The sequence below is a fragment of the Hyaena hyaena genome, unplaced genomic scaffold (assembly GCF_003009895.1).
Source record: "Hyaena hyaena isolate Hyena2069 unplaced genomic scaffold, ASM300989v1 scaffold_162, whole genome shotgun sequence".
NCBI lineage: Eukaryota > Metazoa > Chordata > Mammalia > Carnivora > Hyaenidae > Hyaena > Hyaena hyaena.
In genome coordinates this window covers 1170009-1187503 of record NW_024080795.1, presented here as the reverse complement: position 1 = coordinate 1187503, position 17495 = coordinate 1170009, and the positions used below count along the sequence as shown (strand labels likewise).

At 43.2% G+C, this 17495-nt stretch overlaps 1 protein-coding gene across 1 annotated transcript in view; it reads right to left on the bottom strand.

Annotated features, from left to right (window-relative positions):
• The window catches only part of GPC3 (glypican 3), a 446356-nt gene that overhangs the window by 93546 nt on the left and 335315 nt on the right, over positions 1-17495 (bottom strand). Inside the window, exon 6 of the mRNA XM_039239848.1 lies at positions 7723-7843. Within this exon, the coding sequence (XP_039095779.1) occupies positions 7723-7843 (121 nt within the window). The remainder of the gene's footprint in view (positions 1-7722; positions 7844-17495) is intronic.

Below are 17495 nucleotides of genomic sequence, written 5' to 3'. Positions count from 1 at the left end.
GACGCGTTCATTTCCCAGCCTCAGCTTTGCCATTTACTGGCAGTATGACTTTGGACAAGTCATTTCTCTCTCTTGGCTTTAATTTCTTCATCCGTATAATCAGGGGGTTGGACCCTTTGATCTCAAGGCCGCTGCACTTATGTAACTCTGCCCTTTAGCACGAAAACTGGTTTAATATTGAATGTGAAGAGTGCCTTAAATTGAATCTAGAGTCGGAAATAAATTGAGCAGCAAAGGCTGAGTTCTTTGAATAAATTGATCAATAAAATACTGTATATATCGTCTATACACAACACGATGTTAGGTACTATAGGAAATAGAGAATTGTATGCATGGTCTCAGACTTAAGGAGGTGAGAGTCCAGGGGCAAGATGCATATTTATAAGTACATCGAGGTAGAAAGTTATCTCTGAGTTTCTTGAATAGTCTTTGAAGGTGCATTTACTGATACACTGCCTAGCGTGATGGTTTGTGGGGGTAGAGAGCAACCATTTGTTCTTAAAAATCTGTTGCATTTGGCCAGCAGGTAAATGTAAACAGAATATGAGGCCTTATGGATTTTGGAGATATTTTGGAAATACATCTCTAGCTATGTAAATCTGGTCACCTTTATAGTTTGACAGAGTTCTCTCGTCCTACGTAGAGCTTGTCTTTCCATAGCTGACACGTCCAATACCTCTAACTAAAACAGAATACCCCCAAGAGAGTACAATATGGCAATGAAAAAAGATACCATACTACTCTTCATTGCTAAGTCAAGGTTACCACAACACTGCTACCAATAATGTTTTGGCTCGCCACTCCTGACTCATCTTCCGTTTTTGAGTAATTTCATTTAATATGCAAGGACTAAAATACATGACCCAATTTAAATACCTTTAATCCTGCAGATTCTAAATATAGCAAAGAGTTCATTTTCAAAAAACTTACTACGAAATACTTGGGAATTCTTCTTGGTGCAGGGTTATTAAACTGTACATGGTAATTAAGATATTAAAAACACATGCTCCCCAAAGCCACCAGACATTGTAATTATTTTTCAGGCTATTAAGCAAAATGACAGAAGATTTTTTAATGATAAATGTGTTTTGGAATGCATCAGCTAATTCCCTTTTATTTCATGAAATGATGTTTAGCTCCACAGAGTCTAGGTCTGGTATTTAAAGACCAACTCACATTGTCGTTTTGTAACTCAGAAGTCATTCATTGGCTCTTGTTAACATGCCATTGTAGACACTCTGTCTTTCACACACACACACATTCTGGCTCCATATGGAAATGGCCATTACTAACGTTCTACCACGCTAAGTGTGACAGACACTGGGACATAATTCCATTTGGAAAGGCCTTTTATGTAAATTTGACTCTCAAAAGGGCTCTCCTTTTATTTCAAAATTTTAGATCAATGTTGACTTTTCTAGCAACCATAGGATGAGGCTGATGTTTTATGACTCTCGCTGGTTTTACTGTGGGAAGACTATGGAAAAAAGTTACTCGGGGTGTTTTCTATCATGCCTGAGATTCATTTAAAGATTTTGGTTTTAAATCACATGCTAAGGAATGTCTTGGGTAGCTCTCTGACACTTAACAACTTTACTCATTAACTTATTAAAAGTTTAAACTTTCTATTTCAAAAGTTAGTGTCTTTTCACGACAGAGTGGTCTGTCAGGCACCTTAAAATACCTTTTCAGGGGCTTACAGAGGGGGATGGAAATGGAGCTATTCTACTGTCTGTCTGCTTTACTTTTAAAATTTTTCTTGGACCATTTCACATCATTGTATAAATTAGAGACAGCTTACAGAAAGTTTGTCTGCTGTGTATAACTCAAAGCCACATCATAAAGTGTCTCTGTTTCCATACCATATAGCATGGTGATTGGCTTTCAAAGAATCTTCCTTTAAAGTTTTTTTTTAAATTTTTAAAAATATTTTATTTATTTCTGAGAGAGAGAAAGAGAGACAGCATGAGCAGGGGAGGATCAGAGAAAGAGGGAGACACAGAATCTAAAGCAGCCTACAGGCTCCGAGCTGGCTGTCAGCACAGAGCCCGACGCGGGGCTCGAACCCACGAACCGTGAGATCATGACCTGGGCCAAAGTCGGATGCTCAACCGACTGAGCCACCCAGGTGTCCCTAAAGATTTTTGTTAATGTTTATTTATTTATTTTGAAAGACAGAGAGAGAAAGAGAGCCTGAGCGAGCAGCGGGGAGGGGCAGAGAAAGAGAGGAGAGAGAATCCCAAGCAGGCTCTGCGCTGTCAGCACAGAGCCTGATCTCCTGAACCATGAGCTCATGACCAAGAGTCAGACGCTTAAGTGACCGAGCCACCCAGGGACCCCTTGAAGAATCTTCCTAATTGAAGTGTGGTAAAACAACATGCTCAGCCTTTCTTTGCTGATAATTTCAGAGCTTCAACCATGGAAATTACTGTAGTAGGGACTTGGACATTGTTAGACAAATGAAAGAGCTTCAGTTACTTGCACTTCTGCACGTCTTCTTTGTCTTGACCTCACTAACCATAGCAAGGTGTACTGTGGCTTTAAAGGAGTATAAGGAAAGGGCGCACAGACTGAAATCAGGGGCCCTGGCTGGTAGGTGTAGACCTACCACTCACTACATGTAGCTCACTTAGCCTTCTAGTGCCCCGGTTCCTTCATCTGGTAAATGTAGGTAATAATACCTGCTTCTCAGAGCCATCGTGAAGATCAGTTTATCTAAGGTACATGAAAGAACTTTACAGACTGAACTGTGGAGTGCAGTTACATGGCGGAATCAATATCATTCATATGGAGTCACGTGGCTAACGTGATCCGAAGACAGGTCACCTATCTGGCCCTGGAGGAGGGAAATTTTAGGGGTGATGAATGCAAAAGTGTTTTTTATAGCTTGATGCTTTCATAGCCGAATGAGGACAAGGCAGTAGGACAGAAGAGTTGGGTGGGGGGAAGGGCAAGTTGAAGTTCCATCTGCCCAGGATGGAGGACTGGTGGGAAGAGAACAGTCTCTGAAAAGACGAAAGATTACAAAGTAGAAAGGGTTGACCTGGGAACAGGGTGTTTTAAAAAGAGTGGCAGAGCAGAGAATAAAGTCACAAGACTTGTTCACAAGAGGGTGCTGGGTTAAAGGCTGACCTTGAGCTACAAATCATGGAATCACACGGCTGGAAAGAATCTTAACAGGCCATCTCGTCCACTCCCCCACCATTCAGCAGGACATTTCAACCATCCCAAACAGATGAGACTTTATCCAGCTCTGAATGAAAAGCTCTGACACCAAATGGGCAGGTATTGACTGCTCTGGCTTCGACTGTTTACAACAGGCAGGAAACAATTTCTGGAATTTCATTTGAACCTGAACTGCAACTAGGGGCAAACAATAAACAGCTAGATTCTCCTTGGGAACAATAAGTGACAGCAGTTTAGGGATTGCTAAATTCACACTAACTACAGAGCTACTCTTAAAGAGAGGGAAAACATCACCAAGGAGGCTAGGTTACAGGGCAAATGGCCCACAATATCATCCGGGTAAGAATGGACTGTGATCATTCTTGGTATTTGGCGGGGGGGGGGGGGGGTGTCTTCTCTCCATGCAGGAGCCTTGGAGCAGAACAGTAACAAAAATAAAACTTGTTGTTGTTTTTTTTGAAAGTAATATGACCTAGCAAATTTCAGAACTGACACTGAGGGCTTAAAAGCGTTCAGTTCCTCTGCTAACACAAGACAATAAATCCTCACACAAATTAGAAACTGAAAAGGAAATAAAAAGGTCCTCATTTCCAATCGTGGGAATGTTGCACATGAACTCTGGCTTGGGAGGAGGAGGGGAGGACATTCCACACCTGCAGGCCTTCCCAGGAAAGGGGCCCGGGCCTGACCCTGAACCCATCCCCTCAAGGTTACACCACGGGGCTGTCAATATGGAAATAATGTTACTTTATTCCCTTAGTGAGTATATTGTTTCCAGTGCTATCAACAACAACCATAACCTGAAAGGAGGCAGCTGAGAATTTCCATGTGAGAAAGTGAAGAGTTATTTTGGGAAGTGCTCATAAATGGCCGAGCTGCAGTCCATCCGGATGGACACACATAGGCACACCTGCCTAGACAGACAGAAGTTAAGTGGCTCTGCATTTACAGATGCGTCCTTTGGAGCACCCTACTGTAGTGTAAGAGATACAGCACCAAGCCAGGGGCCTAGGAAAATAACCGTATACTCCTGGACTCACCACTCACTTACAGGTGAACTTGGGCAAGTTAACTTGATTCTATCCACTGCCCCTGCCCCAATCACTAAAACGTTAGGTCAATTTAGTCAGGCATTCAGTGAATCCAGATGTTTGGCAGTGTACAGGAAGCGACATCTGGATGATGGATCGAATCTTCAACTGAACTCACTGGATGCTTTGGCAGCATGCCCACACAGCCTTCACCGGCTTTCTGCCTCAGTTTCCCTGGCTATAAAAAGGGACAGAGATTATTTATCATTTCCCCCGCATGGTCAGTTAGGAGGAAATAATGTCCAACGGTCACAATGAGTTCTTGAAAAGAATGATTCTGTGACAGGACTATATCTTATACTGTTTCGGGTTGAATACTTTCCCCAATATAACCAGTTAGACTATTAGGACATAAAATCACTTTGAAATAAGGATAAATGCTATACAAATATGACACACCATCATCATCTTCTTCACCATCATTACTGCCACCGTAACATTCTTCCTTGACTTTCCTAAAATGTCTCACTTTCAGACTGAATCACAGCCAAAATACAAATTTTACTGAAGGTCTGAAAAAAAAAAGGTGTTTGGCCATGTAAAGCAAGACAGATGAGAAAAAGAAGTCAATGTGGGTGTTTGGAGCCCAACCAATTTTAACAGCTCTACTTAAACAGGTAAAACTGGTCTATCAATGAGAATTAATTGGCTGCTCAATGGTATTTGTAAGGGAACCAAAAATGTTCACACACACATTCACGGCAGAGGTGGGAGAAAGAAATTGTCAAGGTGACTTTTCAACTCTCACAATATACGTCTCCCCGCCTACGAAGTGGTCTCAGCTTTTGTGGCTGGAAGTCAGAGAAAAGGCACAGAAGGAAACAGTATGGGAGACAGAGAGACACATCAGAAGGATATACAACCACACAAAACTGGGGGAGCCGATCAGACGGGTAAAAAATACTGGAATACTGCTCCCTTTCAAACTCAAGTCCTGCCTACAGAGGAAATCCTGAATTATAATAATCTTAACTGCCATTTATTATCTGTCATGTATATGCAATTATATACACTTGTGCGTATATGAAAAACATACAGAATATATAAAGTACGTTACACACGTAATTATATTTAAGTTGTCTATAATGGGGGTATAGATAAAATTCTAATCCTCACAATAACCTTATAAGAGAGGTTTTGATATCTTTCTATAGTACAGATGAGAACAACACAGTTCAGGTCAAGTGACTTGCCCAAGGCTATATACCTAGTAAGATCTATGGTCAAATTCAGAGCCATCAGGATCCAAAGATCATGTTCTACCCACTACCCCACGTGGCCTCCCACAGTATTCATATCAAACATGCAATGTCTTTGCCAAAATGCTGTAAGTATTTTTAGTGACCATTGGATCACCTAGGAGCCCGTGTCTCACTGATACAGCATTCCGTTTATCCGAGGTAGGGGTCCATGCTCAGGCCTTTGATCTTTCTCATGACTGTCGCTCCCTCTCTTGTGTCTACACATGCCTTGTTTATGGCCGCTCTTGGCACTTGCCCCCTGCACGATCCTTCTTCCCCTAGCCTAGCCTATCTCAGGCCTACACACAGCAGCCCAAGCCAATGAGTAACAGCCCTCTCTGGCTCTTCATCACAGGCTGCCTCTAAGCACGTTCTGTGCTTGTGCTTCCCCTCCAAGGAAGCTGTGAATACACAGGATTAGATTTCTTGCGAATCCCAAAGCCCCTGGCACTTGAACGAGCACATAGTAGGTGTTCCTTAAGGTCCATTGACCAAAGAGATCTGTTGATGGTATTCTTCCTTTAGGATTAGGGGCACAGTGAAGGCGCCTGAGAGTTTGGCCTCACCAGTGTTGGGGTCTAACCAGTTGAGTGGAGCCATCCAGATACAGCTGGTCAGAGATAATTCGGAAATCACTCAGAGGACAAATCCTGGTATCGTCCCCAGGTAAAGCGTACCATGCCCTCAATGTCCAGGCAGAAGCGATTTACATTGTGCTCCGCACCCTTCAGAGATGTGTTTTGAAATAATCCTGCTATATTTAACCAAGCTGTGTAGAACTTAGTGAGGCTGTGAGTTCACAGAAAGAAGGGTCTTTTCGGCAAATACTGCCATTATCACGTGCTTGGCAGCGCTAACGACTATATATTAAGTGCTCACTGGGTGCAGAGCACTTTATTAGGCACTGGAGGAGTCACACCCAAGTGTCTCGTAAATACTTTCACAAAGCCATTTGCAGTGAAATATACCACCATTAGAAAGCCCTTCCTAACATTTTCTAAGAACCACAAAAATGTCATTGCTAACCTTCCTATTAAAAAACAAAACCACGCCAATGGCTTCCTATAGAAACCTCTGTGCTTGCACAGGATTTTAGTTGCATTAAAGTTCTTCCTAAGCTACAAATAGAAGTCGGTGGTGCCAGGGCCCTCCCACCCATGGATCACGGAGCAGGAACACTGTCACTCTGGTATACGGTGGCACTCTGGGTGGCATTTTTTTTTTTTATTGTGGCCACAAAGCAATCACAAGCAGATGGTACAACTCACTTCTATTTGTGTCTTAGTTACTAAACTCCTCATGAGAGGAAAAACTCTGTGTACAGGTCAAGGGAATCTGTGGGTGTCTCTGCGCATGGCAGTGAATCAGAAGTTGGCAAGGGTGCAGTGAAGCTGGTCTTCTAGTATCTTCCTAGTGGTGGTGAAAGCTGATATGTCCCCGCTGGAAAGCAATTTGGAAACATGTACCACAATGCTCATATCCTTTAACCCAATAACTCCAATACTTTAAGAAAATGATCTAAGATCGGAAGAAAGCACCATGTGTGCAGAGGTAGCTTTATTTATGATGGTGAAAAATTTGAAACAATCTGAATGTCCAGCAAAAGCGAGCTAATTAAATGTGACGAATACTTAGAGAGATCGTAAGCAGCCACAAAAAATGATTAATAGGAAGATTGTGACAAGAATAAGTGTTTCCAATATAGTGTTAATTTTAAGAACTATAAATCACGTGTGTGGTTCCAATTATGTAAAAAGTCTGTGTGAGTGTGGTTTTCTGAACAAAAATTAGAAAAGAACAGGTAAAAATGAAAACAGGATAGAGTAGTGGGATTGAGAGAAATATTTTTCCCTCCACTTTCCAAGTTTCCTCTAAGATTACAAAATCATCTTCATAATTTAAAGGTGGAGTGAAGGGGCATCCGGCTATGTGTGACTCTTGATCTCAGGGTCATGGGTTCGGGCCCCACATTGGGCATAGAGATTACTGAAAAAATAAACTTAAAATAAAACAAAAATAAAACAAAACAAAATAAAAATGGGGTGAAAACCAAGGGTCAGAAGTCCTTTTTAACAGAAAGAATCTTTGAAGAAACTGAAGAATGACTCCCCCGCCCAAAGCCCAAGCACATAGTTGGAACGGCAGACACATGTGTCCATCCCTCATTGTTTCCCATTTCCATTTTTGTCCAATAGATCACTTACCTGGTTAATGTGCTTCAGTTTGTCAATGATTTGACTGACCACTGGCTCGGGGCCCTTCATTTTCAGCTCGTGGAGGTTGAACTGATTTTTCATGCCATTCCGTGCCGCCTTCTGGCTGTACCTGGAAAGGGGAAGGTGGAGAAAAGGTTTGTCACAGGAGAGTCTCAAGCCAAATAAAAGCTAACTATACGTGGCACCAGTGGTCAAGCTGCCCACAGGCTTTCTTCAGCTTCTTAAACCATGGGAAGACCCCATGGTGCAAAAGTAAACCACTCCACATAGAGTCTGTTTGCAATGGAGAACATTCATTCAACAGTCAACAAACATTAATTCAACATTCTGTTTTCTAGGAGTTGAGGATACAATGATGAACAAGACAGACAAAGGCTCTGCCCTTTGTATTCTGGATCTAGTGTGGTGTCCAGAAGAGTTAAGAGCCGAAGGTAACTCAGAGAGATGAGAGCCACGTTGAGGAGGTCCTGGGTCTTGGTCAGGGGAGCACGCAGAAGGGACCTTAACTCTGACTGTGCTTTCTACTTACTGGAAAAAGAAAGATGCTTGCATGTTCTTTACATCTTCCTTCTCTTCCACTTCCTCTTCTCACCATTTCCTGCAGGCCTTGGGCCTGGGTTTCTTTTCAGGAGGCATTCCCAAGCCATGTGCAGCATAAATTGTCCTTGCCTTATACACTCCTCCCCGCCCCATTATAATAGGATCATAGGGTTGAGGGCAAATTCGTATTTCTTTTATTCACATTTTATTTTGTTAAAATTTTTTAATTCTTATTGATTTTTGAGAGAGGGAGAGAGACAAAGCACGAGTGGGGAAGGGGCAGAGAAGAGAGGGAGACACATAATCCTAAGCAGGCTCCAGGCTCTGTGCTGACAGCAGAGAGCCTGATGTGGGGCTCAAACTCATGAACCGTGAGATCATGACCTGAGCCGAAGTCGGACACTTAACCCGACTGAGCCGCTCAGGTGCCTTTTATTCACATTTTAAATTACAAAAAAAAAAAAAAAAAGTAATGTTCATTGTAAACAATTCAAACAGTACAGTAATAAACAAAGCATAAAGTAAAAGTGCCCCCCACCATCCTACCTTCTAAGAGAGAAGCAGGGCTAACAGTGTGATATATATTCTTCTAGGGGTTTCTGCGCACTTTCACTAACAAACACATAATTTTAACCCAAATTGGAAGCATACTAGTCATGCTGATTTGCAACTTTTTATCGCTTAATATATACCTTGGACACATTTCCATGTCAGAACATATAACTGCCTTGTTCTTATTCTTCTGTATGGCTAAGTCATAATTTCTTTATCCACTCCCTGGTGAACAACTGAGTTACTTCTCATAATTTGCTAATATAAACAACACTGCAAAGAACATCCTTGTATACCAATCTTTGCACATTTGTATGAATACCTATAAAGGATAATTTCCTAGAATTTAATCCCCTCATATTTCTAATTCCAAGTTACAACATGCAAGAAGTAATATTACCGTATTATTGTACAGCACTTTACGAGGCAGCGTCTTATCATCCAGCTTACTTGAGCTTCTCAACCACACTGTGAGGTGGGTGGGACAGGCATCTTTATTATTTATTACTGAAAATTCTACCACTTCCGAAGACACTGATCTGATTCTGTTAGGTGTTCCCTTCCATGATACATTGTATCTGCCACTATTAAAGACATACTTTGAAAAAGATGTATGGTAGCAGAGGAGATCAGGAAGTCTGGTTCTGACTTTCATAATTAAAACTTGTCCTCTAAAAAGGAAAATCTATTTTTTAAGTAATCTCTACTCCCAATGTGGGGCTCGAACTCACGACCCCAACATCAAGAGTCTTGCGCTCTACCAACAGAGTCAGGCAGGCACCCCACGAAAAGGAAAATATTTGGTAGTAAAGTTGTAGTAAAGCTGAAGAGAACATTTGATTACGTTTCTTCTGAAATGATAGCCTAACATATTCAGCTTATTTAACTATGAACGTCAGTGAAGAGACAGATCACCGACCATCAAATACCAATTAATTGCCTTTGGGGCTATATTAAAAAACCGTAAAGCAGTATTCTTTATTTATCTATCTTGTGGCAGCCAGCTTACTAGTCTCTTCTTTTATGTCCATAATGCTGCTTAAATACCATCTCCTCCTGATGATACCGGCAAGTTCATCGTCTCTTTGCACCTCCTGATGCCTGAGGCAGAGACCCTATTCACAGATAAAGAGGTAAGGCTATTATAAATCTTTGGAAATGAACTTCAGGAATGTGTCCCCAGAGACATTTCCGTGGGATTATTCATATCGAAGCTTGCCGGCCACTTTTATGCCTGCTCCTACAAAACAAATGTCTTCCTGAAGTTTACGACCCTCATTGGAATAGTGTAAAGACATCTGCCAACGTAGCGATTTTGTCCTCTATTCCCTGTTCCAAATCGTCTATAAATATTAAATCAAATTAGTCCCACAGCTGATCCCCTGCAGCCCTACAATATTCTTTTTTGCCACTGAGAAAAGTGTCCCTTTTGCTCTATTTGTTTTTGCTGTTGTTTCTTACCTCTAAGCCATTGGATCAGGAGCCAGGACAAGATACCGCTCTCCAATCCCGGGGTGACTTGAGTTTTTTAAAAACAGCTTTGGGTTGAAAAGCTTGCCAAAGTTTTTGAAAGTCAAAATAGCATCCACTGTTCCGCTCTATCCATGTGCTATTTAAATCCTCAAAGGATTTTAGTAAATTAAGCATGGTTTCTGGTTACAGAAGTGTTAGGAAGAGCTGGCCTGTGGCTTAGACCTAAAGCTTGCCTTTATTTTATGTGTTCCGCAAAGCAGTAACCAAAAGTACTGATCCAATTGATTCCCATAGTGGCTACAATTTCATGGGACTGTTTTAAACCTCAGGGTCCTGTCCTCTCTCTTTAGGCATCTCAATACCTTCCCTAAACACCAGTTGTTCTATTCCACACCCCTCTACCCTGTTCTCCTTAGCCAGGCAAATTACAGAATGGAATATTATATAGATGTTAAAAGAACATAGTCGATCTAGAGGTGGTGACGCTAAACCAAATCCAAGATACAGTGTCACAGATACGAGCAGGGGTCACGAATGTACAGTATGATTCCATTTGGATTAAAAACGGGCATGCTTGTGCATTGCTCGCCTGTACCTTACGAGTGTTTGAATACAGAACATTTTAAGGAATCGGTAATAGCAATTACCTCTGATGAGCCAGGGGCAATGTTGGGGAACTGTGAAATTTTTCTTTTGTGTTCTTCCATACCTTTTACATTTTAAATCTTTATAACAATTTAATTTTTAATGATTGAAAGTTTATATAGTACTTAATTTTCATTTTTTATTAAATGTGTTTAATGTCTATTTATTTTTAAGAGAGAGAGAGAGAGACAGCAGGGATGTGAGAGGGAAACCCAGAATCCAAAGCAGGCTCCAGGCTCTGAGCTATCAGCATGGAGCCCGATGCGGGGCTTGAACCACTGAACTGGGAAATTATGACCTGAGCCGAAGCTGGACACTTAACTGACTGAGCCACCCAGGCGCCCCAGTGGTAAATTTTCATCAAGGCAAAAGAGAAAACAAAAGGAAAGAAAAGGTAAATTAAAAGCCGGTCTAACTCCTACACATATGTCAGAGCCTGTGGGAAATCCTTCTTATTAGGAAGACTTATGTTGGCCATCACTAGCAGCCCAGCCTCAAGGTGGCTTCTTATGTCAGCACAGAGATCTACAGAATGCAACGGGCATGGTGTCACCCCGGAACACCTTCAGACCTCAGATGCTTATCATCAAGTCACTGTCGCTGCTTTGTTAGGTTAAACACTGTCCTGTGTGTTTTCTCCTCTTCAGTGAGGTAACCCCCACCTGCCTATCTCAAAAGGACAGTAGACCAGCGAGGCTGTGAATATGAATGTACATTATTGGGAGTACCTCCTCTCAAAAGGAAGCAAGTAAGTTATTCAAGGTCTCGCTCACCTTCCCTGTAGGGGCCTAAAAGGCCTTTCCTTGAAGGAACTGAGGGCCTCCCTGAGCCACTCTGATTCATCCTGACCTGCTGCCCTGTGTGTAAGTGTATTGGGAGGGGCACCCTGACTTGCTCCTGCTATTAGGTACATCCCACTCGCCAGCCCGTGAAGGCTGTGAGGCCTCTGAAGGCAGAGGTTGGCTTAGTTCTCTTTTGCACGACCCAAAGTACCTCACGGTATAATAAGGGCAATAGCTGTCGGAACTGAGCGCGCTCTCTGTGCCAGGTGCTATTCGCAGCACGAAGAGAAAACAGGTTTTAGCTCGCTGACTCCCCTGAACAACCCAGGGAGACAGACATGATTCTCTTCTTTTGAGTTTTTTTTTTTAATTTTTTAATGTTTTATTTATTTCTAGGAGAGAGAGAGAGAGACAGCGTGAGCAGGGGAGGGTCAGAGAGAGAGGGAGTCACAGACTCTGAAACAGGCTCCAGGCTCTGAGCTGGCAGCCAGCACAGAGCCCGACGCGGGGCTCGAACCCACGAACCGCGAGATCATGACCTAAGCGAAAGTTGGACGCTTAACCGACTAAGCCACCCAGGCGCCCCATCTCTTCTTTTGAGTTTTTTAAAAAAATGTTTATTTATTAATTTTGGAGAGAGAGTGTGTGTGCGTGCGTGTACACATGCCCATGTAAGTGGGGCGGGGGAGGGGCAGAGAGAGAGCGAGAATCCCCAGCAGGCTCTGCCCTCTCAGCACACAGCCCAGCCTGAGGCTCAATCCATGACCTGTGAGACGGTGACTGAAGCTGAAATCGAGAGTTGGAGGCTCAACCGACCGAGCCACCCAGGCGCCCCAAGATAGACACATTATCAGCCTTTTTTTATAGATGAGGAAACTGAGGCACAGAGAAGTGAAGTCACCTGCCCAAGAAAGCTGGAGTTTGAAACCTTGTGAGTCTATCTCTAGCTGCCTCTGTTGCTTTTAAGATTTTATTTTTTTTAAGTAACCTCTACACCCAACATGGGGTTCAAAATCATAACCCTGAGATCGAGAGTCACATGCTCCACTGGTGGGCGGCCCTAGCTACCTATGTTCTTTTTTTTTTTTTTTAAGTTTATTTATTTTGAGAGAGAGAGAGAGCACACACACAAACATGAGCAGGGGAGGGGCAGAGAGAGAATCCCAAGTAGGCTCCATGCTGTCAGTGCAAAGCCCAACATGGGACACGATCCCATGAACTGTGAGATCATGACATGAGCTGAAATCAAGAGACAGACATTTAACCCACTGAGCCACCCAGGCACCCCCAACTGCCTCTGTTCTTAACCACTGTGCTCTGCTGTGTGACAAAATTCACAAGCTACCTGTAATGGTCCCCAAGGCTTACCACCATGCGTGCACCAGCAGCTCGCGTTAGCTACTCTGCAAATTCCTGAGCCGGCCCTCTAAAACCCTCGGGGAGAGCCCTGTGTATGGAGTTTCTTCTCCTAAACATAGATCCAACAGCACTGCTACCCAGAGGAATATTTACCTTCTTGGGAGATACAGTGTTGAGGTCAGAGAAATAAATAATCCACCACCACTACCACGCCACTACACAGCACCAACGGTGATCTGAAATCTCTAAGGACAATAGGAAAATGAATGCAAGAGAATGTTGTGCCTAATGACTCCCTGCATTCGTGTTTAATGACTCCCTGCCTTCGTCACCTTGGTGATAGCAACGTGACATATATGATGTGCCCTGGGGAATTTTATGTAACATGCATGCTCTGGGCTTCAGGCCCAGAGGGACTCGGTTATGGGTGTCTCTGTAGCTTTGTATTAATTAATTAATTAATTAATTCAGCGTTTCATTTCCATTCTCTCCCTCTGTGCCGCTGACGTACATGGTTCCTAAGAGGCTCTGAATGAGCACAAGCCATTGCAGTGCGGATCCTCATCCACAGACTGTCCAGAGTGTCAGGAATGGGGACACTGTGGGCCATGGAGGATTTTAACGATGAGTTACCTACTTAGTGACACTCATCTGTAATTAGATTAATTGTCCTCTCTCAGGAATACTGCTTCCTTCCTAAGCTTTGACGTGGTTCTGGCAGTGAATACTAGCCAGCAGAGAAGGAACAATGAATAGAGAGAAGTTCCTATCCCCAGACTCTAAACTTTTCTTAACTGGACATGTTACATGTGATCCAAGAAGCGTCACCTTGAGGCATTACATGTGGTGTCTTTGCTTTCTCCCATCCACTTTGGTATCTGCTTAGCACAAAAACGAATGCCATAATGCCAAGGAAACCCTACTTGTGAAGTGAAAGGGGGGACATGCTTCTGTTCAGGCAGATTGGTCAGGGATGGGGGAGGTGGGGGGAGACCGGTGCAAAAGCCATAAAGAGAAAAGGAACCTAATTAAAACAGGACATCTGGGCATGCTTGTCTTGGGACAGTTGAAGCAAAGAGAGCACTTGTAGAAGAGGAATAGAGTCAAACAAGCGTAAAATGGGCGATCTTTTCTTCCCATTTGTGTGCTGGCTGAGGCAGCAAGGGTGTAGTGGAAAGAAATCAATGAATTCAAATGTAGAATACACTGGAAATGGAAGCACCCCTAACAGATCATCTTGTCTGATCCACTCACTGGTAGGTGAAGACACTGAGACCCAGAGAGGGGCTTTTCTAACAAGCACAAGTTGTTAGTATCACGATCCCCCTCCTTTAGAAGAAATTCCATTCTTTGAAAGGTTCCTGAAATGCACATTGCTGATTTCAAACACGGCTAGCACTGAGATAAGACAGGGAGGCTGGTGGAAAATTCACTTTCCTTCTTCCCCTAGGCATTAGAACGGTGGCAAGTGTTTCAGAGCAAGTCTTAGAAGGACTAACTCCCCGCCCCCCACGCCCAAAATATGTGATTTTACAAAAGTTTAATTTGCTGCCAGGTTACATACAGTTCTGCAAGTAAGTTACAGAGCTCACATTCTCAGAGCGCCATCTTATGGAAAGATTGCAGTATTGCATACAGCCCCTGATTTACCAGCTCTGTTTCCTTGGAAAGTACTCCAGCCACAATAATCACTGTGGAAAAACAGGATAATTGAAAGAGTATAAATAGCCTTCAAAACAAACTAGAACATCTTATTAAGAGGCCTAGGAAACTGTTCTTCTTTCTATCCAACATAGCATATCCAACATATCTTAATTTACATAAATGAACAGAAAAATAAAGCAAAGGTGAGAATAGCTGAGCTTTGTAAATGCGTTTAATAAAGCTAGCAACAATTTTCTTCTTATTTATTTACACACGTATTTAAAGGAAAATGTTTTCCATATTTGTCGGCACAGCAGTACCACCTGAGAGCAAATTTCAAGCAGGAGAGTGCCAGAAACATATCCACCATACTCCACGAAGTACCTCTGTTCTCAAACAATAGCCTTTCAGCAATTAATTATAAATACATTTCAACAGAGAGGAAGTAAAAGCTAGAGAAGAAACCAGAGATATGTGAACCCATTTATATCTTATTGAGTGGGCATTAGCTATATAAGGGAATAACTGTATTGGAATCTGGTTTCTTTGTTTGTTTTATTGTTTTTACCTAGTTTCAACCCTCCCTGTGCGGAGGGACTAAAAGATTGGTCTTGGAATATAATCAAGAAGTCATTTAAGCCTACAGAAGTGGAGAATATTTTCCAGATGGTGAGGAGAGCGTGAGAAGTTGAGAATCACCCACCACAGGGAGATGAGTCTGGCTGTGGGGAGCAGCCCCCCTGCAGAGAAGGGAAGGTAGAGAGAAAATGTGGAAGATGGGATCACCTGAACGCTTGTTTAAAGAAGCAAACCCTCAAGATGAACCTTGAACCTCGAAGTGAGGAGAGAGAAAAGTAAATAAGGAGGCCAAAGTGATACTTGTGAGGAAGACTACAGGATTGGCATCCCTGGTATGTGGGAACGCCGGTGACAACCGTCTTCTGGGCTGTGAGCCCAGCCACCAGCGGGCAGGAAGCGTTCTCTGGGGGGTGTCCTTGAGGGAGGACTTATCAAGGAGGAGAGGACTTGGGCCCAGTTTAACTCTTACAAAACCAGAAAGCAATATATAATTCAGAAGTTCAGTAACTGGGAGGGGGAGGGATGTAACAGAACACAGTGTGCAATGGGGATTTATTATTCAATCACCCCAAACTCATTTATCAAGTCCCTCTAGACCAGAGAGCTAGCCCAGAAAACCAGATGTTTTCTTGTCCCGCTGGAGTTAAGCCAAAAGGAAATGATCTTTACCTGTTTCTAAGTTCGTTTTTTTCTTTAAGTTAGATTTTAACTCATGGGAATGAATGTCAGAGTTAGAAAGAACCCTCAAAAACATTTAGTCCAATGCCCTCCTCTTTCAGATGGGCAAACTAGGGCCCAGAGGGACCGAGCAGTAGCCATTCAAGCTTTAATTGGCATCAGTGCTGGTAGGACTTAAAAGGGGCTGTAACTGGGGCTCCTGGGTGGCTCAGTCGGTTGAGTGTCTGACTTCGGCCCAGGTCTGATCTCGCCGTTTACGTGTTCGAGCCCCGCATCGGGCTCTGTGTTGACAGCCTGCTTCCGATTCTTTGTCTCCCGCTCTCTCTCTGTCTCTCAAAAATAAATAAACATTAAAAAAATTTAAAACAAAAGGGGACTGTAATTCTCCCCCCAAAAGAAGAGCCAAGAAGAAGGAGTCAGAGAATGGGTCACATACCTCAACAACATATGAGAGCACTTTATCAAAGCAACTGATGTTCAAAACAGTGATCAATAATTCATTTTAGGAGGTGAAATTCAGTTTAGTACACATAGTTTACGAAGACAGTGAGTACATAACATACTTTCGAAGAGCCGGGACAATGGCACCAGCCTCGTTGTCAAGACATAGGTTCAAAAGCTGGTCCCACCACTTACTGTGTGCCTTTTGACAAGTCATAAAACCCTGCTGGGCTTGAGTTTCCTCATCTGTAAAGTGGGGATGATGCCACCTGCATCATTTTGAGGAACAACTGATATCCCGAATGTTAGTAAATTAGGATAACATAGGCAATGTGCTTCAGACAGTGGCCAACACATCTAGATGAAGGTTGTTATTACGTGAAAGCACTGTACATGGCGCGTGACGCGCAGTAGGTGTTCAATAAGTGTTATTTAGAAAGGATTTCCTGAGACAGGATGAATAACCCTTGCAATGAAGTCAGGGGAAGCCTCAGATCTACTCACTCCTGCGCTGAAGACACCTTAGGAGGTGGAAGAGTCTCCATTGTCTAAGTATGCCCCCGCTAAAGTGTGAGTCCAAGCAGGGTACCCCAGAGCTTTCTCTCATGTTATGATTGAGCAGTGTCGCGTGTGTGGCGGGGACAGAGCAGGTGGCCTTGGCTAAAGGGAACCCTTCAGCAGAGATGTCCTCACACAAAACTTCCGGGGGACAGGGCCTCTGGGTGGGGGGGAGACTTCCCAGACAAGACTTCAAATGGTTCAGAATGAACTGTCGTCCATTAAGGAACAAATCGTTTACTGAGGCCCCGGGGCAGACAGCCAGGTTTCACAAGTGACCAACTTGGGATGTCAGAAGCCCATTCCGCTCACTCACCCCCCCTCCCCACATTTCACACTTCTCCTCTCTGTGATACAAAAATCATCTGCTCCCACTTTGCACAAGTGTCACAAGTAATGAATTAGATGGCTCTTGAAAACACCCACACGCTTTTTCAAATCTCTCTCTTCAGAACACTGCATTGTCTGTCTCAGGTCCCCGCAGGGCCCACAACAAACACCCATTCTTTA